The sequence below is a fragment of the Callithrix jacchus genome, chromosome 3, assembly GCF_049354715.1.
Source record: "Callithrix jacchus isolate 240 chromosome 3, calJac240_pri, whole genome shotgun sequence".
Taxonomy (NCBI): domain Eukaryota; kingdom Metazoa; phylum Chordata; class Mammalia; order Primates; family Cebidae; genus Callithrix; species Callithrix jacchus.
Genome location: NC_133504.1, coordinates 139,938,033 through 139,955,498, shown reverse-complemented (window position 1 = coordinate 139,955,498; position 17,466 = coordinate 139,938,033). Strand labels below are relative to the sequence as shown.

The 17,466-nt window shown below is 44.5% G+C and overlaps 1 protein-coding gene and 1 pseudogene across 9 annotated transcripts; one reads left to right on the top strand and one right to left on the bottom strand.

The window, feature by feature from the left end:
* Nucleotides 1–198: 198 nt before the first annotated feature.
* On the bottom strand, nt 199–12,127 carry SPINK2 (serine peptidase inhibitor Kazal type 2). Of its 9 annotated transcripts, XR_013533470.1 has the most exons (6): nt 12,004–12,127; nt 10,923–10,966; nt 10,402–10,557; nt 7,162–7,259; nt 2,106–2,215; nt 199–523 (listed from the first exon to the last, which is right to left on the bottom strand). XR_013533470.1 is itself a non-coding variant. In XM_017970538.4 (5 exons), exons 1-5 carry the CDS (start codon nt 12,056–12,058, stop codon nt 478–480), a joined length of 387 nt encoding a protein of 128 aa, XP_017826027.1. In that variant the 5' UTR covers nt 12,059–12,127; the 3' UTR covers nt 199–477. The 9 variants fall into 9 exon arrangements, 8 of the variants coding, with proteins under 8 accessions (XP_017826027.1, XP_017826022.1, XP_017826028.1 ...); XM_017970538.4 differs by lacking the exon at nt 7,162–7,259 and having other exon boundaries at nt 10,534–10,560; nt 11,899–12,127; XM_017970533.4 differs by lacking the exon at nt 7,162–7,259 and having other exon boundaries at nt 11,899–12,127.
* Nucleotides 12,128–16,573: 4,446 nt separating this feature from the next.
* Nucleotides 16,574–17,239, top strand: LOC118152094 (large ribosomal subunit protein mL42 pseudogene; annotated as a pseudogene).
* The last annotated feature ends 227 nt before the right edge of the window (nt 17,240–17,466 follow it).

The following is a 17,466-nucleotide window of genomic DNA, read 5'->3' as shown; positions in this document are numbered from 1 at the left end:
TCTTTATGAAGACTCCCATAGGATGTCTTTTTAATACAAGTGAAACTTGTATTAAATAAGTCTGAATGCTTTTCTCCTGTTGATCTGTCTCATGCTCATTTAATTCTCTGACCCAGCTGAAAAACTCTTAAAGGATAGAGGTAAAATTCTGCCTCCCCTGAAATGAGAACAGCATTTTTGACAGACAACAGTAAGAACTGAATTCAATGCTGATTTTATTTCAGCTGAATAAACCAATGCACAAGTCATCTAGGCAGTAAGCTTAACTCTAGGAGCAAAAGCTAAGAAACGAAGATTCTTTTTTTTCTTTAAATTATCCATCACTACATATGGCTGTCTTCCATATCTCCGCTTAGAAAATGTGGGTTAACAAATCTCATGCAAAGAAACATAGGAAAAGAGAAAAAAAGGAAATGCAATTTATCTAGTGTGCCAGTCAAGGTGGTCTCTCCATCTTCTTTTCTGTAAACTGCTCCATTAGCAGGGTTCATTTCGGATGATTTTAATATCATGACCATCTTCCCTGCAAATTGAACAATCATAGAAACACAATTATTACCTCTCATACTGAAACTGCCTCACTACTGGTACTAAAAGCACCCATGTAATTATACATTAGATTCCTTCAGGGCTACACTTAATCTTTTTTTTTAAGCTAAATCTAGGAAACAGGGTGAAAGTCCCCACTCTGACATTTTTTCCCTAACCCTAAGGCACAGGACACTAACCCCAAAGAATCACTCAGAGGGCTGAGCACACCTGTAATCCCAGCACTTTGGGAGGCTGAGGTAGGCAAATCACTGGAGGTTAGGAGTTCAAGATCAGCCTGGCCAACATAGTGAATACCCATCTCTACTAAATATGCAAAAATTAGACCAGGTGTGGTTCATGCCTGTAATCCCAGCACTTTGGGAGGCCGAATCGAGTGGATCACCTGAGGTTAGGAGTTCAAGAGCAGCCTGACCAATATGGTGAAACCCTGTCTATACTAAAAATACAAAAATTAGCTGGGTATGGTGGCTCATGCCTGTAATCCCAGCTACTCGGCGGGCTGAGACAGGAAAATCTCTTGAACCCCAGAGGTGGAAGTTGCAGTGAGCTGAGATCGTGCCATTGCACTCCGGCCTGGGTAACCAGAGCAAAATTCCAAATCAAATATTATATATATACAAAAATTAGCCAGGCGTGATGGCACATGCCTGTAATCCCAGCTGCTTGGGAGGCTGAGGCAGGAGAATCACTTGAACCTGGGAGGATGAGATTGCAGTAAGCCAGGCGGCAAGTGAGACTCAGTCTCAAAAAAAAAAAAAAGAATCAGAGAAGACCGACTGAAGTCAGATAATGAATCCCTGCTCTACACAAAGCTGCATACCTGAAGGAGCAGTCACAGTGACCTGGTCAGGTGTGCTACACTCATTACTCAGCATTCCACTAAGTAGAGTCAGTAAGTCCTACTTCCCGACTAGTAGTACAGGGTGTGCAGATCACCCACACATGCCCTTTGAATTAAAAATAAAATTTAATACTCCACAGAGTTTAAATTCTCAATAGACTCTTAATTTTAGGAAATTTTGAATTCATGGGCAATAATATAATTTGATTACATCTCATTCTTTAACTTGACTTGAAAAATGCACTGAGGATTTTGCATCTTTTTAGCCATTACTCTGAAAACTGAGAACTACCATGTCACTTTTGATACTTATATTCAAGAAAATAGACACTACCTCCTAAGTAATCAAAATCCAACAAAAGAAATGAAGAGGCCAGGCACGGTGGCTTAAGTCTGTAATCCCAACACTTTCGGAGGCTGAAGCAGGTGGGTCACTTGAGGTCAGGAGTTTGAAACCAGCCTGGCCAACATGGTGAAACCCCATATCTACTAAAAATACAAAATTAGCCGGGCATGGTGGTGCCTGTAATCGCAGCTACTTGGGAGGCTGAGACACGAGAATTGCTTGAACCCAGAAGGTGGAGGTTGCAGTGAGCCAAGATTTCATCACTGCACTCCATCCTGGGTGACAGGGTGAGACTCTGTCTCAAGAAACAAAGAAACGAAAAAAAAAAAAATGAAGAAAAATTTTACAGTTGTAAAATCACATTACCTGATTTTCATGCACAGAGTACATTCATTGGGATAAGTGGACATGTCACTGCCACACACAGGGTCAAAGTCCCTGGGACATCCTGGCAATTTATACTGAGCACAGTTTGGCTGGAAAAAAGAGACAGCGAAATTCGAGAATGATTTGAGATACACTCATATAAAATAGCTCAGAGGAGAATATGTTCCAGATCTCCCTTGATTTCCTAGACTAATTCAATAAAAATATTTTTATTTTCCAGAAAAAAATTTTATAATGCAAAAATCAGATACAATGTTGGTGTGACGGTTCAATACATACTATGTAAGAAGAGGACCTCATCTGGGCATGGTGGCTCACACCTGTAATCCCAGCACTTTGAGAGGCTGAGGCAGGCGGATCACCTGAGCTCAGAAATTTGAGACCAGCCTGAGCAACATGGAGAAACCCTATCTCTACTAAAAAATACAAAATTAGCTGGGCATGGTGGTGCATGCCTGCAATCCCAGATACTCGGGGGGCTGAGGCAGGAGAATCACTTGAACCCAGGAGGTGGAGGCTGGGCAACGAAAGTAAAACTCTGTCTCAAAAAAAAAAAAAAAATGGATCTCAGAGGCTTCAATCTGGCTGATTTTTTTTTTTTTTTTTTTTTTTTTGAGACAGTCTTGCTCTGTCTCCCAGGCTGGAGTACAGTGGCGTCATCTCGGCTCACTGCAACCTCCACCTCCCAAGTTCAAGCAATTCTTCTGCCTCAGCTTCCCAAGTAGCTGGGACTGCAGGCACGTACCACCACACCCAGCTAATTTTTGTATTTTTAGTAGAGACGGGGTTTTACCATATTGGCCAGGTTGGTCTTGAACTCCTGACCTTGTGATCCGCCCGCCTTGGCCTTCCAAAGTGCTGGTATTACAGACATGAACCACCATACACGGCCAATCTGACTGATTTTTAAATGAAAGTCTGAGACATTTCACCGTATCTACTTTATTATCATCTAGGTTCATAATCCACACTTCACTAAAATCTCCATGTGGATGTTCTATTAAATTCCACCTTAATCCCTTAGCTTAATGCCAAGACAGGAATCTCATCTTTCAGTCTGAATTTTTAAGACACTGACATTTAACCAAAAACATTAAAGATAGCAGGAGATTCACAATTGAAGCAAATTTGTGCCAAAGGAAAAATGTTCAAAACAGGCTCATCATCAATGGAGGCTCCAAATTTCATGCCACAAGATACTAACTACAGGAAGAGAGTTCAATCCAGGCAGACATTTCCCCAAAACTTCCTCTCCACTCTCTGGAAGAGGGCCACTGCACATTTATTATTCCTTAATGTCATTTTAATTCTTATAGAAGGGCAGAGTGTGGTGGCTCCTGCCTGTAATCCCAACACTTTGGGATGCCAAGGCAGGTGGATCACCTAAGGTCAGGAGTTCGAGACCAGCCTGGCCAACATGGTGAAACCTCGTCTCTACTAAAAATACAAAAACTTAGCCGGGCATGGTGGCGGACACTTGTAATCCCAGCTACTCGGGAGGCTGAGGCAGGAGAATTGCTTGAACCTGGGAGGTGGAGGTTGCAGTGAGCTGAGACTGAGATTGCGCCATTGTACTCCAGCCTTGGCAACAAGAGCAAAACTCTGTCTCAAAAAAAAAAAGTAAAAATAATTCTTGGCCAGGTGCAGTGGCTCATGCTTGTGATCCCAGCACTTTGGGAGGCCAAGGTGCACAGATCACAAGGTCAGGAGTTCAAGACCAGCCTGGCCAATATGGTGAAACCCCATCTCTACTAAAAATATAAAAATTGGGGAATGATCCAAAATGGCTGATTGCTAACATCTCGGGATTGCAGCTCCCAGTGAAAGCACAGAGAATGAAAGGACGCCACACTTTCAGACAAATTTTGGTTGCTCACGGAGCAGAAGATTCCCAGTGGAGGAGCTGCACGGGTCGCCAGTGCGACTCTTGTAGCCGGCAGAGGTTTCGCTGGCAGCTCAGCACGGCAGCTCTCGGTGCAGAGTAAATGGGACTGGTTCCCCTTCTGACCGAGGTTTGGAGGAGCCATACGGGTCGCCAGCGCGACTCCTGTGGCCAGTGCAGCGGTTGTGCCGGCACCTTGGCGCAGCAGCTCTTGGTGCAGAGTAAACGGGACTGGTTCCCCTTCTGACTGAGGTTTGGAGCTCCGGGAAGGCAGAGTCGCCTATTACGGACTCAAGAAAGACGCCAGACTGGAGATTCCCGGGCAGAAAAGCACCATCAGTCTTAACGCTGCTGTTTTGGCCAGCACAGTGGTTTGCTCCTATTTCGGCCCTGGGAATTAACAACTTGGACGTCCACTCAGAGACCTAATTTGAAAGTTGGTAATTACAAAGACGACAGGTGGATAAATTTACAAAATGATGGGAAGAAACCAGCGTAAAAAGGCTGAGAATACTCAAAATCAAAATGCCTCTCGCTCTAAAGAGGATCACAGTTCCTCATCAACAAGGGAACAAGGCTTGATGGAGAACGAGTGCTTCCCATTAACAGAATCAGGCTTCAGAACATGGATAATAAGAAACTTCTGTGAGTTAAAAGAACATGTTGTAGCCCAATGTAAAGAAACTAAGAACTTTGAAAAAAGGTTTGATGAAATCCTAATGAGAATAGACAACTTAGGAATATAAGTGAATTAATGGAACTGAAGAATACAATACAGGAACTCTGAGAAGTATGCACAAGCTTAAACACTCGAATTGTTCAAGGAGAAGAAAGGATATCAGAGGTTGAAGCCCAACTTAATGAAATAAAACAAGAAGACAAGATTAGAGAAAAAAGGATAAAAAGGAATGAGCAAAGTCTCCAAGAAATGTGGGACTATGTGAAAAGACCAAATTTACGTTTGATAGGTGTACCTAAATGCAACGGAGAGAATGAATCCAAGCTGGAAAATATTCTCCAGGATATTATTCATGAAAATTTTCCTAACCTAGCAAAGCAGGACAATATTCAACCCCAGGTAATAAAGAGAACACCACAAAGATATTCCTCAAGAAGAGCAACCCCAAGGCACATAATTGTTAGATTCACCAGGGTTGAAATGAAGGAGAAAATACTAAGGGCAGCCAGAGAGAAAGGTCAGGTTACCCACAAAGGGAAGCCTATCAGACTTACAGCAGATCTCTCAGCAGAAACTATACAAGCCAGAAGAGAGTGGGGGCCAATATTCAACATCTTAAAGAACAGAACTTTCAGCCCAGAATTTCATATCCAGCCTAACTAAGCTTCACAACTGAAGGAAAAATAAAATCTTTTATGAACAAGCAAGTACTCAGAGATTTTATTACCACCAGGCCTGCTTTACAAGAGCTTCTGAAAGAAGCATTACACATAGAAAGAAACAACCAGTATTAGCCTTTCTAAAAATATACCAAAAAGTAAAGAGCATCAACATAAAGAAGAATTTACATCAACGAATGGATAAAACAGCCAGTTAACATCAAATGGCAGTAATCCTAAATTTAAATCGACTAAATCCCCCAATCAAAAGATACAGCCAAAACCCAATGGTATGCTACATCCAGACCCATTTCACATGCAAGGATACACAAAGACTCAAAACAAAGGGATGGAGGAAGATTTACCAATCAAATGGAGAGCAAAAGTAAATAAATAAACAAAAAGCAGGAGTTGCAATTCTCGGATCTGATAAAATAGATTTTAAAGCAACACAGATATAGTGGTAAAAGGATCAATGCAACAACAAGAGCTAATGATCCTAACACCCAGATACATAGAGACTTAGACTCAATGAGACAGAAAATTAATAAGGATATCAAGGACTCAAACTCAGATCCCGAACAAGTAAACTTAATATTTATAGAGCTCTCCACTTTAAATACACAAAATATACATTCTTGTCAATACCACATCACACCTACTCATAGGTTTAAATGAAACATTGATTGGTCATTATTAATACCCATTTTTTTTAGAATAAAGCAACATTTCCGTTCTCTCTCCCTCTTTTTCTTCCTCTTTCTTCCTCTCCTTCACTCCTTTTTTTTCTTTCCTTCTCTCAAAAAAAGAAAAAAAAGAAATCGACTTGTAGACCTCTAGATCCAGGTCGGCAATGTCTCTCTCATTGCTTGATTTCCTTCCTTCCCTTCTCTCCTTCTCTCCCTCCCTCCCTCCCTCCCTCCCTCCCTCCCTCCCTCCCTCCCTCCTTTCCTCCCTTCCTGCCTTCCTCCCTTCCTAAAAAATAAAAAATAAAAATATAAAAATATAAAAATTAGCCAGGCGTGGTGGCGGGTGCCTGTAGTCCCAGCTACTTGGGAGGCTGAGGCAGAACTGCTTGAACCCAGGAGACAGAGGTTGCAGTGAGCCAAGATCATTCCATTGCACTCCAGCCTGGGCTACAGAGTAAGAATCCATCTCAAAAAATAAATAAATAAATAAATATTATGTGATTATATACACAATAATTAGCCAGGCATGGTGGCGGGAGCCTGTAATCCATCCACTTGGGAAGCTGAGTCAGAAGACTTGCTTGAACCTGTGAGGTGGAGGTTGCAGTGAGTCGAGATAGCTCCACTACACTCCAGCCTGGGCAACAGAGTGAGACTCTGCCTTAAAAAAATAATAATAATAAACACCTAAATATAAATATTTTCAAACTTTAAGACATATATACTGAAAACTGTAAAGCATTGTTGAAAGAAATTAAAGGCCTAAATACATAGAAAGACACCCCATGTTCATGTATCAGAAGACTTTAAAGATGGCAATATTAGCCAAATTGTTATACAAATTCAATGCAATCCCTATCAGAATCTTAGATGTCTTTTTTTTTTTTTGCATCCAGAAACTGACAAATTGATCTTAAAATTCAGATGGAAAGGTAAGGGACTCCAAATAGCCAAACATTATTGAAAAAGAAGCCAGGTGTGGTGGCTTACACCTGTAATCCCAGCACTTTGGGAGGCCAAGGTAGGTGTATCACCTGAGGTCAGGAATTCCAGACCAGCCTGACCAACATGGAGAAACCCTGTCTCTACTAAAAATACAAAATTACCCTGGCGTGGTGGCACATGCCTGTAATTCCAGCTACTTGGGAGGCTGAGGATGGAGAATCACTTGAATCCGGGAGGCAGAGGTTGCGGTGAGCCAAGATTGCACCATTGCACTCCAGCCTGGGCAACAAGAATGAAACTCTGTCTCAAAAAACAAGAAAAAACAAAAAGAAAAGAAAGAATAAGAAGAGAAGGTTGGAGGATTCACACTTCCTCATTTTGAAACTTACTATAAAACTACAGTAATCAGGCTGGGCGCAGTGGCTTACGCCTGTAATCCCAACATTTTGGGAGGCCAAGGCAGGCAGATTTTCTGAGGTCAGGAGGTCGAGACAAGCCTAGCTAACACAGTGAAACCCCATCTCTACTAAGAATACAAAAATTAGCCAAGCATGGTGGTGCATGCCTATAATCCCAGCTATTTGGGAGGCTGAGGCAGGAGAATCACTTGAAACAGGGAGGCAGAGATTGCAGTGAGCTGAGATCGAGTGCCACTGCACTCCAGCCTGGGCAACTAGAGCAAAACTCTGTCTCAAAAAAAAAAAAAAAAAAAAATACAATAATCAAACAGTGTGGCAGTAAGGATAGAGGAGGATAAACTATGAGAAAGCACCAGAAGGTACAGGTAGAAAAGCAGGCTGTGTTAATGAGGCTAGACTTTCTCTGCAGGCAATGAGAAGTCCTTGAAGATTTTACACAGAGACATGCTACACTCAGTCAAGGTTTTAGAGACTAATTGTAGCAGCAGTGTGTAGCAGGAACTGGAACTGGAGTGAAGATACCAAAAGGCTGGGGAAAACCCATTGAAAAGCCACTATGTTAATCTAGGTGAGAGATAATGGGGGCCCTAAATTAGAGCAGTGGCAACAGAAATGGGGGGGGCGGAGGGGAGTTGGAAGGAAGATAACCAAACATCTTTCTCTCTCTCTTTTTTTTTCTGAAGGCTGGTCAAGTGAAGCAGAAGAATGGAAAAGGAACAGAGAAATCTGTGGTTGTGATCAATTAGCTGTAAACACCACTGCACGAAAACCAGCCAAACCAAAGGTCTCTTGTGCAGGTCATCCTTTTAACAATCCTGTCAAATGAAAGCAGGTCCAGGCCAGGAGGTAGCTCACGCCTGCAATCCAGCACTTTGGGAGGCTGAGGCGGGTGGATCCTTTGAGGTCAGCATGGCCAACATGGTGAAACCCTGCCTCTACTAAAAATATAAAAAAATTAGCTGGGTGTAGTGGCACACGCTTATAGTCCCAGCTACTCTGGAGGCTGAAGCAGGAGAATCGCTCTAACCCAGGAGGCAGAGGTTGCAGTGAGCAGAGCTCCCGCCACTAAACTAGCCTGGGTGACAGAGTGAGATCCATCTCAAAAACAAAACAAAACAAAACAAAAAGACAGCAGGTCCTATAGCACTTGCCTTAGCTCCTGAGTATGAGTGCCTTCTTAAATTCTGCATGTAGGATCTCAGTCACCCTAATCCCAGCCTTGAAACAAAGGTATCATAATTCCCATTTTCTTTATTTCTTTCTGTTTTTTTTTTTTTTTGAGATGGAGTCTTGCTCTGTCACCCAGGCTGGAGTGCAATGGCATGGTCTCAGCTCACTGCAAACTCTGCCTCCTGGGTTCAAGCGATTCTCCTGCCTCAGCCTCCCAAGTAGCTGGGATTACAGGCACTCACCACTGCGCCCAGCTAATTTTTGTATTTTTAGTAGAGAGAGGGTTTCACCATCTTGGCCAGGCTGGTCTCAAACTCCTGACCTCGTGATCCACTCACCTCAGTCTCCCAAAGTGCTGAGATTACAGGTGTGAGCCACCACACCTGGCCATAATTCCCATTTTCTAAAAGAAAATCAAACCCAAGCAAATTGAATCACTGGCTAAAAGTGTTACTGGGCATCCATGAGATGCTGAAGACTGAGCACTGAATAGCAAATAAGACATTATCCCTGACAACAGGTACACACAGTTTCCTGGAAGAAATAGGCAAACAGGCAATTACAATCTATGATGGGATAGAGAAAAGCGCTGGATCTGGAGTCCGGCTGCTTGGATTTGAAGCATAGCTCCACCACTTCCATGTGACCTTGACCAAAGGGCTAATAATCAAATTATGTTCTCTACCTCACAGTACTGTGAAAGATGAAATTAGTCATTATACATGAAGCATTTAGAACACTGGTGTGGCATGTAGGTATCTAAGTATTTACTGTTAAAATGGTGATGATGATGCAGTATAGGTAAGCACAGAGAATGTGTGTGTATATATCTCTGCTTTGGAGGAAGGAAACAGGGTGGGAAGGCTTCCTGGAAGAGGACTACTGTGAGCTGAACGCTCAAAGTTAACCTACTGAAGTCAATACCCTCATATATCAAATAATGTCTATCTTACAACAGCATTGTGAAAATTGAGAGACCGAATATACAGACAATGACTAGACCTTATATAAAACAGAACTCTGACCCACAACCTGCAGCAACCTGCCCAGGAACCCAAACCATTATTCAGAATAACCAGCCCAGGAGGTCAGCAGGCTGTAAGTCAGACTTGTAGGAAATCAGATTGCTCTCTCTAGTGATAGTCCAGAAAGCCAAACAATAATCCCTTTAACCATCAGCCCAAAATGGCTAGGACTTTTTTTTGAGATGGAGTTTTACTCTGTCATCCAGGCTAGAGTGGAGTGGTGTAATCTTGGCTCACTGGAACCTCCACCTTCTGGGTTCAAGCAATTCTCCTGCGTCAGCCTCCCCAGCAGCTGGGATTACAGGCATGTGCCACCACGCCCAGCTAACTTTTTTTGTATTTTTAATAGACACAAGGTGTCACCATGTTGGCCAGGGAAGTTTCAAACTCCTAACCTTAGGTGATCCACCCGCCTCAGCCTCCCAAAGTGCTGGGATTACAGGCATGAGCACCGTGCCCGGCTGCAAAATGGTTAGGACTTGATTATTAACTGACAGCTTCCCTAATTTCTGTCCTGGATTCCAACTTAAAACAATCAGAGAAAACCAAATATGCACCCCTAAACAATACCACAGAATGTCCTGCTTCTAGTTCGCCCAACTGCAGCATCCCTGTGCCAACAGCCTCCAATCAGGCCATACCTGAAACCATTCCTATTTTTCACTATAGTTTTCCCACTTCTCTCTTTGACTCAAGTCCCTAACGAAATGCAAGGGACAGTGGCTGACTCCTTGCTTTACCAAGCCCTGAAAAAAATGGCCTTTGCTTGTTCTCAGTTGGTGTACAGAAAACCCAGGTGGGGCCCACGTTTCGGATCAGTTGCCCCACGAAGAGGTGGCGGCCAGGGTCATGGCCCTGCAGGTAGGAGACCATATTTTCCGTGTGTGCCAAGATGTCATCATCCCCGTTGAGCACGAAGCTGGTGTCGGCACACCTCACCTCCCGCCACTGTAAGAACAGCACCTGCTTGAGTGTGAGGTTGAAAAAGGTGTCATGGAAATCCCACTGTAGGATGTGGTTGGTCTCCATATACACCCTCAGAATTTAATTTGATAAAGTACATAAAACGTCTAGTACAAGGCATAACTCTTTTTCCAAGGACCTTTTGAATCTTTAAAGGAAATGTTAACCCAAACAAAGATTGAGCAGTTTTCAACTAAAATGTACACTTTTCTCCGAATCAAAAGGCCTGCCTGAGAAGCTAGATTTAAATGCAGTCCTCAATTGTTTTCAAAAGCGGTAGGTCAGACCTGTAAACCAGCCTCCCGCCCAAACGGTTTTGGGCTTCACTGTATTATTAGAAACAGTGCAAGTGGTTTCCTACTTACCGTTCTATATTCTGAAGCCTGACCAAATCGAGGGGCCTGAGTGCCTGCAAGAAGGAAGCATAGACATTTTGCAGTATGGGATCAAGGGAAGGTATTGTTCATAAGATTTCTTTTTTTTCAGTAAGTTCTTGCTATGTTTCCCAGGCTGGTCTTGAACTCCTGGGCTCAAGCGAGCCTTCTCCCAAGGCCTCTCAAACTGCTGGAATTTGAGGCGCGAGCCACTACGACCAGCCTCATTAGGATGTTTTAAAGTCCAGTTTGGGATTTATCCAGGTCACATCTTCTATTTTCCCCTCCAAGGCCTACTTTCTTTGAACTGTTCCCTTCCTACTAGGGCCAGAAAGGATATTCCGTTTTTTATGGCACTTCTCTCCACAAGCACATAGAAATAACATTTGGTTCTTCTGTTCTCTTTAGGTTTGGTTGAGAAAGGACTTTGAAGCTATGGAATAAAAGTCGTGCTAGCGCGCACTGCAACCTCAATTCCTGGTTTCAAGTGAACCTCCCACCTCAGCCTCCGGGGTAACGGAGACTACCGGCCTAAGCCACCGCACCCGGCCCAGGAAGTAACCCTTAATAGTTCATGACGTTCTTTTCCTTTGCAACCGGGGTAACAAATACAAAATTTAATACAAGATAGAAGCATTTAAACTACCATTTTAAGAGAGGTGTCCAGTGTGGTTAGACAAAAGCCCCTTTCTTGTCAGCATCCACAATTCCTCACTCCTGCTCATCTCCCGCTGGGGTCCCATGGGGGCCATACCTTAAAACCCAACTCCTCATCTTGGATACCAGAAAATCTACTTTAACAGAGAAAGCCCCCTAGACAGCAGGTGTCCCTTGGAGCTGGGAGCGAAGCCCAAGCAAGAACTAAAGAGGGTGGCTGACTCCACAAAGCCACCCCCACACCCCAGGGTTCGTGCCCCTCCACCTAGCAAGTACGCTGGGGAACCGCCAGTAACGGACGCGGGGGTACCGTCGCCGAGGCCGCCCGGAGCCGGGCAGGGGCCGCCGCCGGCGTGACTCCCTCTCCCGCGCTCCTCCGGAGGTCCTGGCTCGTCAGGATTGCTCCGAGCGCTACCTGCGAAAGTCACGGCCAGAAGCAGCAGAATCAAACGCAGCATCGCCTGCGCCATCCTCCGCCGCCGGCCGTCGGACCCCTGCGCTCTGGTGCCTGCGCCACTCGCAGGGGGCGCTCCCGCGACGGGGCGCGAGGAGGGCGGGGAAGGGAGGAAGGCGGGGCGGGGCGAGAGTGGGAGGCAGGGCAGCGGTAGGTGGCTAGGGCAGGAGGGGCGGCGGGAAGAGGAGCCCCTCTTCCCTAGGGTCGGGGAAGAACCGGGAAGAGCCGGAAAGGGGAAAGGTAGGAGGATGGCGGAGGGGGTCGTGGGAAAGGAGGGAGTCGGAGAGGTAGAGGAGGGGACGATTGTTCCCCCACTTCCTCTCCTCCCAGCCGAGATAGACCTCTCCCTCCAGCATTCAAGAACCTGTGAAAGTCCTAGGGAGCCCTAGTGGAGCTCTTGGGAGTTCTGTCAATCAACTCCTATTTCTTAAGCATCTACTAGGTCCCAGGAAGTGTTTTGTTGATGATGACACAGCCCTGACCTCGACAAAGGAGGTGCCTGCTCTCAGGAAGCGTTCAGTCTTTCCCTTTTTAAACATATTTTCAAATTATTTTAGTTGACACAGTGATTGTACATATTTATGGGGTACATAGGTATATTTGGATGCATACAATGTGTAGTGATCAAAACAGGATAATTAGCATATTCATCACCTCAAATATTTATTACTTTGTGTTGAGAACATTCAAAATCCTCTCATCTAGCTACTTGAAAATACATAATAAGTTATTATTATAAATTTCAGGCAGGGTCTCTCTCTGTTGCCGAGGCTGGAGTTCAGTGGCACGGTCTCAGCTCACTGCAACCTCCACCTCCCGGGCTCCAGCGATCCTCCCACATCAGCCTCCCTCCCAAGTAGCCGGGACCACAGATATATGCCACCATGCCAAGCTTATTTTTGCATGTTTTGTAGAGATGAGTTCTCACCATGTTGCCCAGGCTAGTCTCAAACTCCTGGGCTCAAGCAATCCACCCACCTCGGACTCCCAAAGTGCTGGGATTACAGGCTTGAACCACCATGCTTTACCTTCATAATAAATTATTGTTAACTGTAGGCACCCTACAACTCTATAAAACACTTGCACTTATCCCTTCTACCTAGCTGTAACTTTGTATACTTTAACCAACCTCTCCCTATCCCCCATCCTTCCCAGCCTCTAGTAACTGCTATTCTACTCACTATTTCTGTAAGAAATAATTTTTGCCAAAGAGGCTGAGCAAGTTAGTGCATTAAGGCCAGGTGTGGTGGCTCACGCCTCTAATCCCAGCATTTTGGGAGGCTGAGCCCGGCAGATCACTTGAGCTCAGGAGTTTGAGAGGAACCTAGGCAACATGGCAAAACCCCGTTTCTACAAAAAGTACAAAACTTAGCCAGGTGTGGCCAGTGACCGAGATTGAGCTACTGCACTCCAGCTTTGGTGGCAAAATGAGACCATGCCAAAAAAACTTGACCAGATGGCCGGGTGTGGTGGCTCACGCCTGTAATCCTCGCACTTTAGGAGGCCAAGGTGGGTGGATCACCTAAGGTCAGGAGTTCAAACCAGCCTGGCCATCATGGTGAAACCCCATCTTTAAAAAAACACTTGACCAGGCATGGTGGTTCAAGCCTGTAATCCCAGTGCTTTGCAAGGCTGAGACAGGTATATCACTTGAGGCCAGCATTTCAAGACCAGCCTGACTCCATCTCTACTAAAAATACAAAAATTAGCTGGGTATGGTGGTACACACCTATAGTCCCAGTGACTCAGGAGGCTGAGGCATAAGAATTGCTTAAAACCAAGAGGCAGAGGTTGCAGTGAGCCAAGATGGTGCCACTGCACTCCAGCCTGGGTGACAGAGTGAGACTCTGTCAAAAAAAAAAAAAAAAAACAGTTAGTGCATTAGCAGATCCACTTTTTTTTTCTGCTTCTTATGCCTATTTGTCAAATGATTCTGTGACATTCCAGACTAGACCCTTACTAGACATAGTAGACTTAGTAAGGGTCTAGTCTGGAAAACACAAGGCTTAATGGCATTTCACCAGAGATAATTTAATATAAGGGATTGGCTAATCTAGTAGGGAGAACTGAAAAGAGCAGAAAGGGAAAATGAGGTAACACAGAGATAAAACCTTTAGGAAGTAGACATCATGTCTCACTCTAGGGGAACAAAGGGAATAAGTTGGAATTCTCAGAACCAGAAATTTGGAAGAGAGGTCCTGGAAAGCTGGGACTCAGACCCCTGGGAAGGGGGTGCTGCTTGGCTGTGCTGGTGGCACTGAGAGTATGTGAAAAAGCCAAAGACTGGGGCTAGGCACGGTGGCCCATGCCTATACTCCCAGCACTTTGGGAGGCGAAGGCGGGTGAATCACTTGAGGTCATGAGTTTGATACCAGCCAGGTCAACATGGTGAAACCTTGTTTCTACTAAAAATACAGAAATGAGCTTGCATGTTCCCATACTCCTGTAATTCCAGCTACTCAGGAGCCTGAGGCAGAAGAAATTATTGAACCTGGGAGGTAGAGATTGCAGTGAGCCAAGATCACACCATTGCACTCCAGCCTGGGCAACAGAGTGAGATTCCATCTCAAAAAAAAAAAGAAAAAATTGCTGGAGACTGGACCCAGCTGATTCTGTCAGGGTAATGAAAGGCTATTGCTGTGGCACTACTGAAAAAAACAGCCAGCAGGCAGGAGCCAGTCCCTTCTCCCTCCTCCTGCCTTCTGGTGTCCCCCTCACACACACTATGGGCAGAACCTGGAAGCCAACTGGCATCACAAAGCAGAGCATGGAAGTGGGGGTTCAGAGCTGATGTAGAATCACCTTGTGACTGGCGTGGTCCCTACCTCTTGACCTTAACAACCTCAAGGGCTGGAACAAGAAGACACTGTGCAGTTTTCAACTCCACAAGGTGCCATACACGGCTGAGTTCTGGCTGGTATCCTGTTTGAGGCCGAGTGGTAAATATGAAATGAGTGTTAGTACTTTTCTAAGTCACATCACATTCTGTTCTTTGAACAACAGTCACAAAATGGACATGGCTCGCTTTGCTGAAGATTCTTATAAAGGACTGATAAAATAGAATTTACATATAAAGCCCTTCTCAACTGTGTTGGATGTCTGTTACCAAATGACATGTGCACTTGCTTACAAACATCTTTGATGCTCTGGGAACACAAATGTGACCCCAGACTCAGGGCAATGTTCAGAGATGTGCGAGTAGGAATTTCAGCTTCAAAAGAAAAGCCAATAACCCCTCAAGACAGATTTCTTAGAAATGTGTGTGTGGATACGGCTGCCTTTAGGTTATTTTGTTTCAAAGAGTTGTTACTGGCTGGCAGGGTGGCTCACGCCTATAATCCCAGCACTTTGGGAGGTAGAGGTGGGCAGATTACTTGAGCCCAGGAATTGGACCTGGGCAACACGACAAAACCGTGTCTCTACAAAAATTACAAAAATTAGCCTGGTGTGGTGGTGCGCCCCTGTAGTCCCAGCTACTCAGGAGGCTGTGGTGGGAGGACCACTTCAGCATGGGAGGTGGAGGCTGCAGTGAGCCATGATTGCACCACTGCACTTCAGCCTGGGTGATGGCAGTGAGAACTTGTGTTAAAAAGAAAAGTTGGCCGGGTGAGGTGGCTCACGCCTCTAATCCCAACACCTTGGGAGGCCAAGGCGGATGGATCATGAGGTCAGGAGTTCAAGAGCAGCCTGATGAAACCCTGTCTCCAAAGGAAAAAGAAAAAGTTAATAATTATACCTTAGAAATGTTTTCTATCAAGGTGCTTTTCATGTTGTCTCAGCATTTGTGAGCCAAGAACAAGGGTCAAGAAACATTTTCTGTAAAGGGCCAGATAGTAAATACTGCTGACTTCTTGTCGCAATTAAACTCTGTCATTGCAGTGCAAAAGGAGACATAGAGTGTAATGCAATGAATGGGCATGATTCTTTTTTTTTTTTTTTTTTTGAGAGAAGGTCTTGCTCTGTCACCCAGGCTGGAGTAGCATGGCGCGATCTCAGCTAACTGCAGCCTTGATCTTCTGGGCTTAAGAGATCCTCCCACCTCAGCCCTGCAAGTAACTGGAATTACAGACATGCACCACCACACCCAACTAAATTTTTTGAATTTTTTTGTAGAGACAGGTGATATGGTTTGACTGTGTCTCCATTCAATCTCAACTTGAATTGTATATCCCAGAATTCCCACGTGTTACGGGAGGGGTGTGTGGAGGGTAATGAATCATGGGGGAGCAGGCTTTCCCATGCTATTCTCACGATAGTAAATAAGTCCACAAGGTCTGGTGGGTTTATCAGGGGTTTCTGCTTTTGCTTCCTCCTCATTTTTCCTCTTGCTGCCTCCCTGTAAGAGAGGCTTTCACCTCCCACCATGATTACAAGGCCTCCCCAGCCGTGTGGAACTATAAGTCCAATTAAACCTTTTTTTCTTCCCTGTCTCAGGTATGTCTTTATCAGCAGTGTGAAAATGGAGTAATATGGTAAATTGGTACCAGTAGAGTGGGGCATTGCTGAAAAAATACCAAAATTTGGGGACTCAGCTTGAAACAAGATGGCGGGCTTGTGGTGAGAAGCTGTGAAGCAGGAGTAGAAATTAGTATGCCTAGAAGCAGATTTTAAAAGCAGTTTCTCTTTAGATCATCTTTTTTCATGCCGCTTGATAGCTATCTTGAAACACCATGGCTGTAGCTGCAGTAAAATGGGTGATGTCAAAGAAAACTATCTTGAAACATTTATTTCCAATCCCAAACGGAGCTTTATATTGTATTTGTCATAAATCTACATACTCTCCTCTGCCAGATGGCTATAATTGCAAAGTAGAGCTTGCTCTGACTTCTGATGGCAGGACAATATGATTCCATATGACATTCCATATGAACACACAAAACCTGTCCCTCGGCCAGATCCTGTGCACAATAATGAAGAAACACACGATCAAATCCTGAAAACCAGATTGGAAGAAAAAGTTGAATGCCTTGAGCAAGGACCTATGGTAGAACAACTTAGCAAAATGTTCTTTACTACTAAGCACCACTGGTATCCCTATGGACGGCATCGCAGATGTAAGAATCCGAATCCTCCAAAAGACAGAGGATGCTGAGGTTCCTGGGTGAATCAAAGAGAAATGTGCCTCATTTCCCATTTGAGAAAATGCAGTCTGGTGTATTCACTAATATATAGTAAACTAATAATGATTTAAAAGATGTGGAAGGGACTTTGGAACTGGGTACCAGGCAGAGGCTGGAACAGTTTAGAGGGCTCAGAGGAGAACAGAAAAATGTGGGAAAGTTTGGAACTTCCTGGAGACTTGTTGAATGGCTTTGCCCAGAATGCTGATAGTGATAGGAAGAGTAAGGTCCAGGCTGAGGTGGTCTCAGATGGAGATGAGGAACTTCTTGGGAACTACAGTAAAGGTGAGTCTTGTTATGTTTT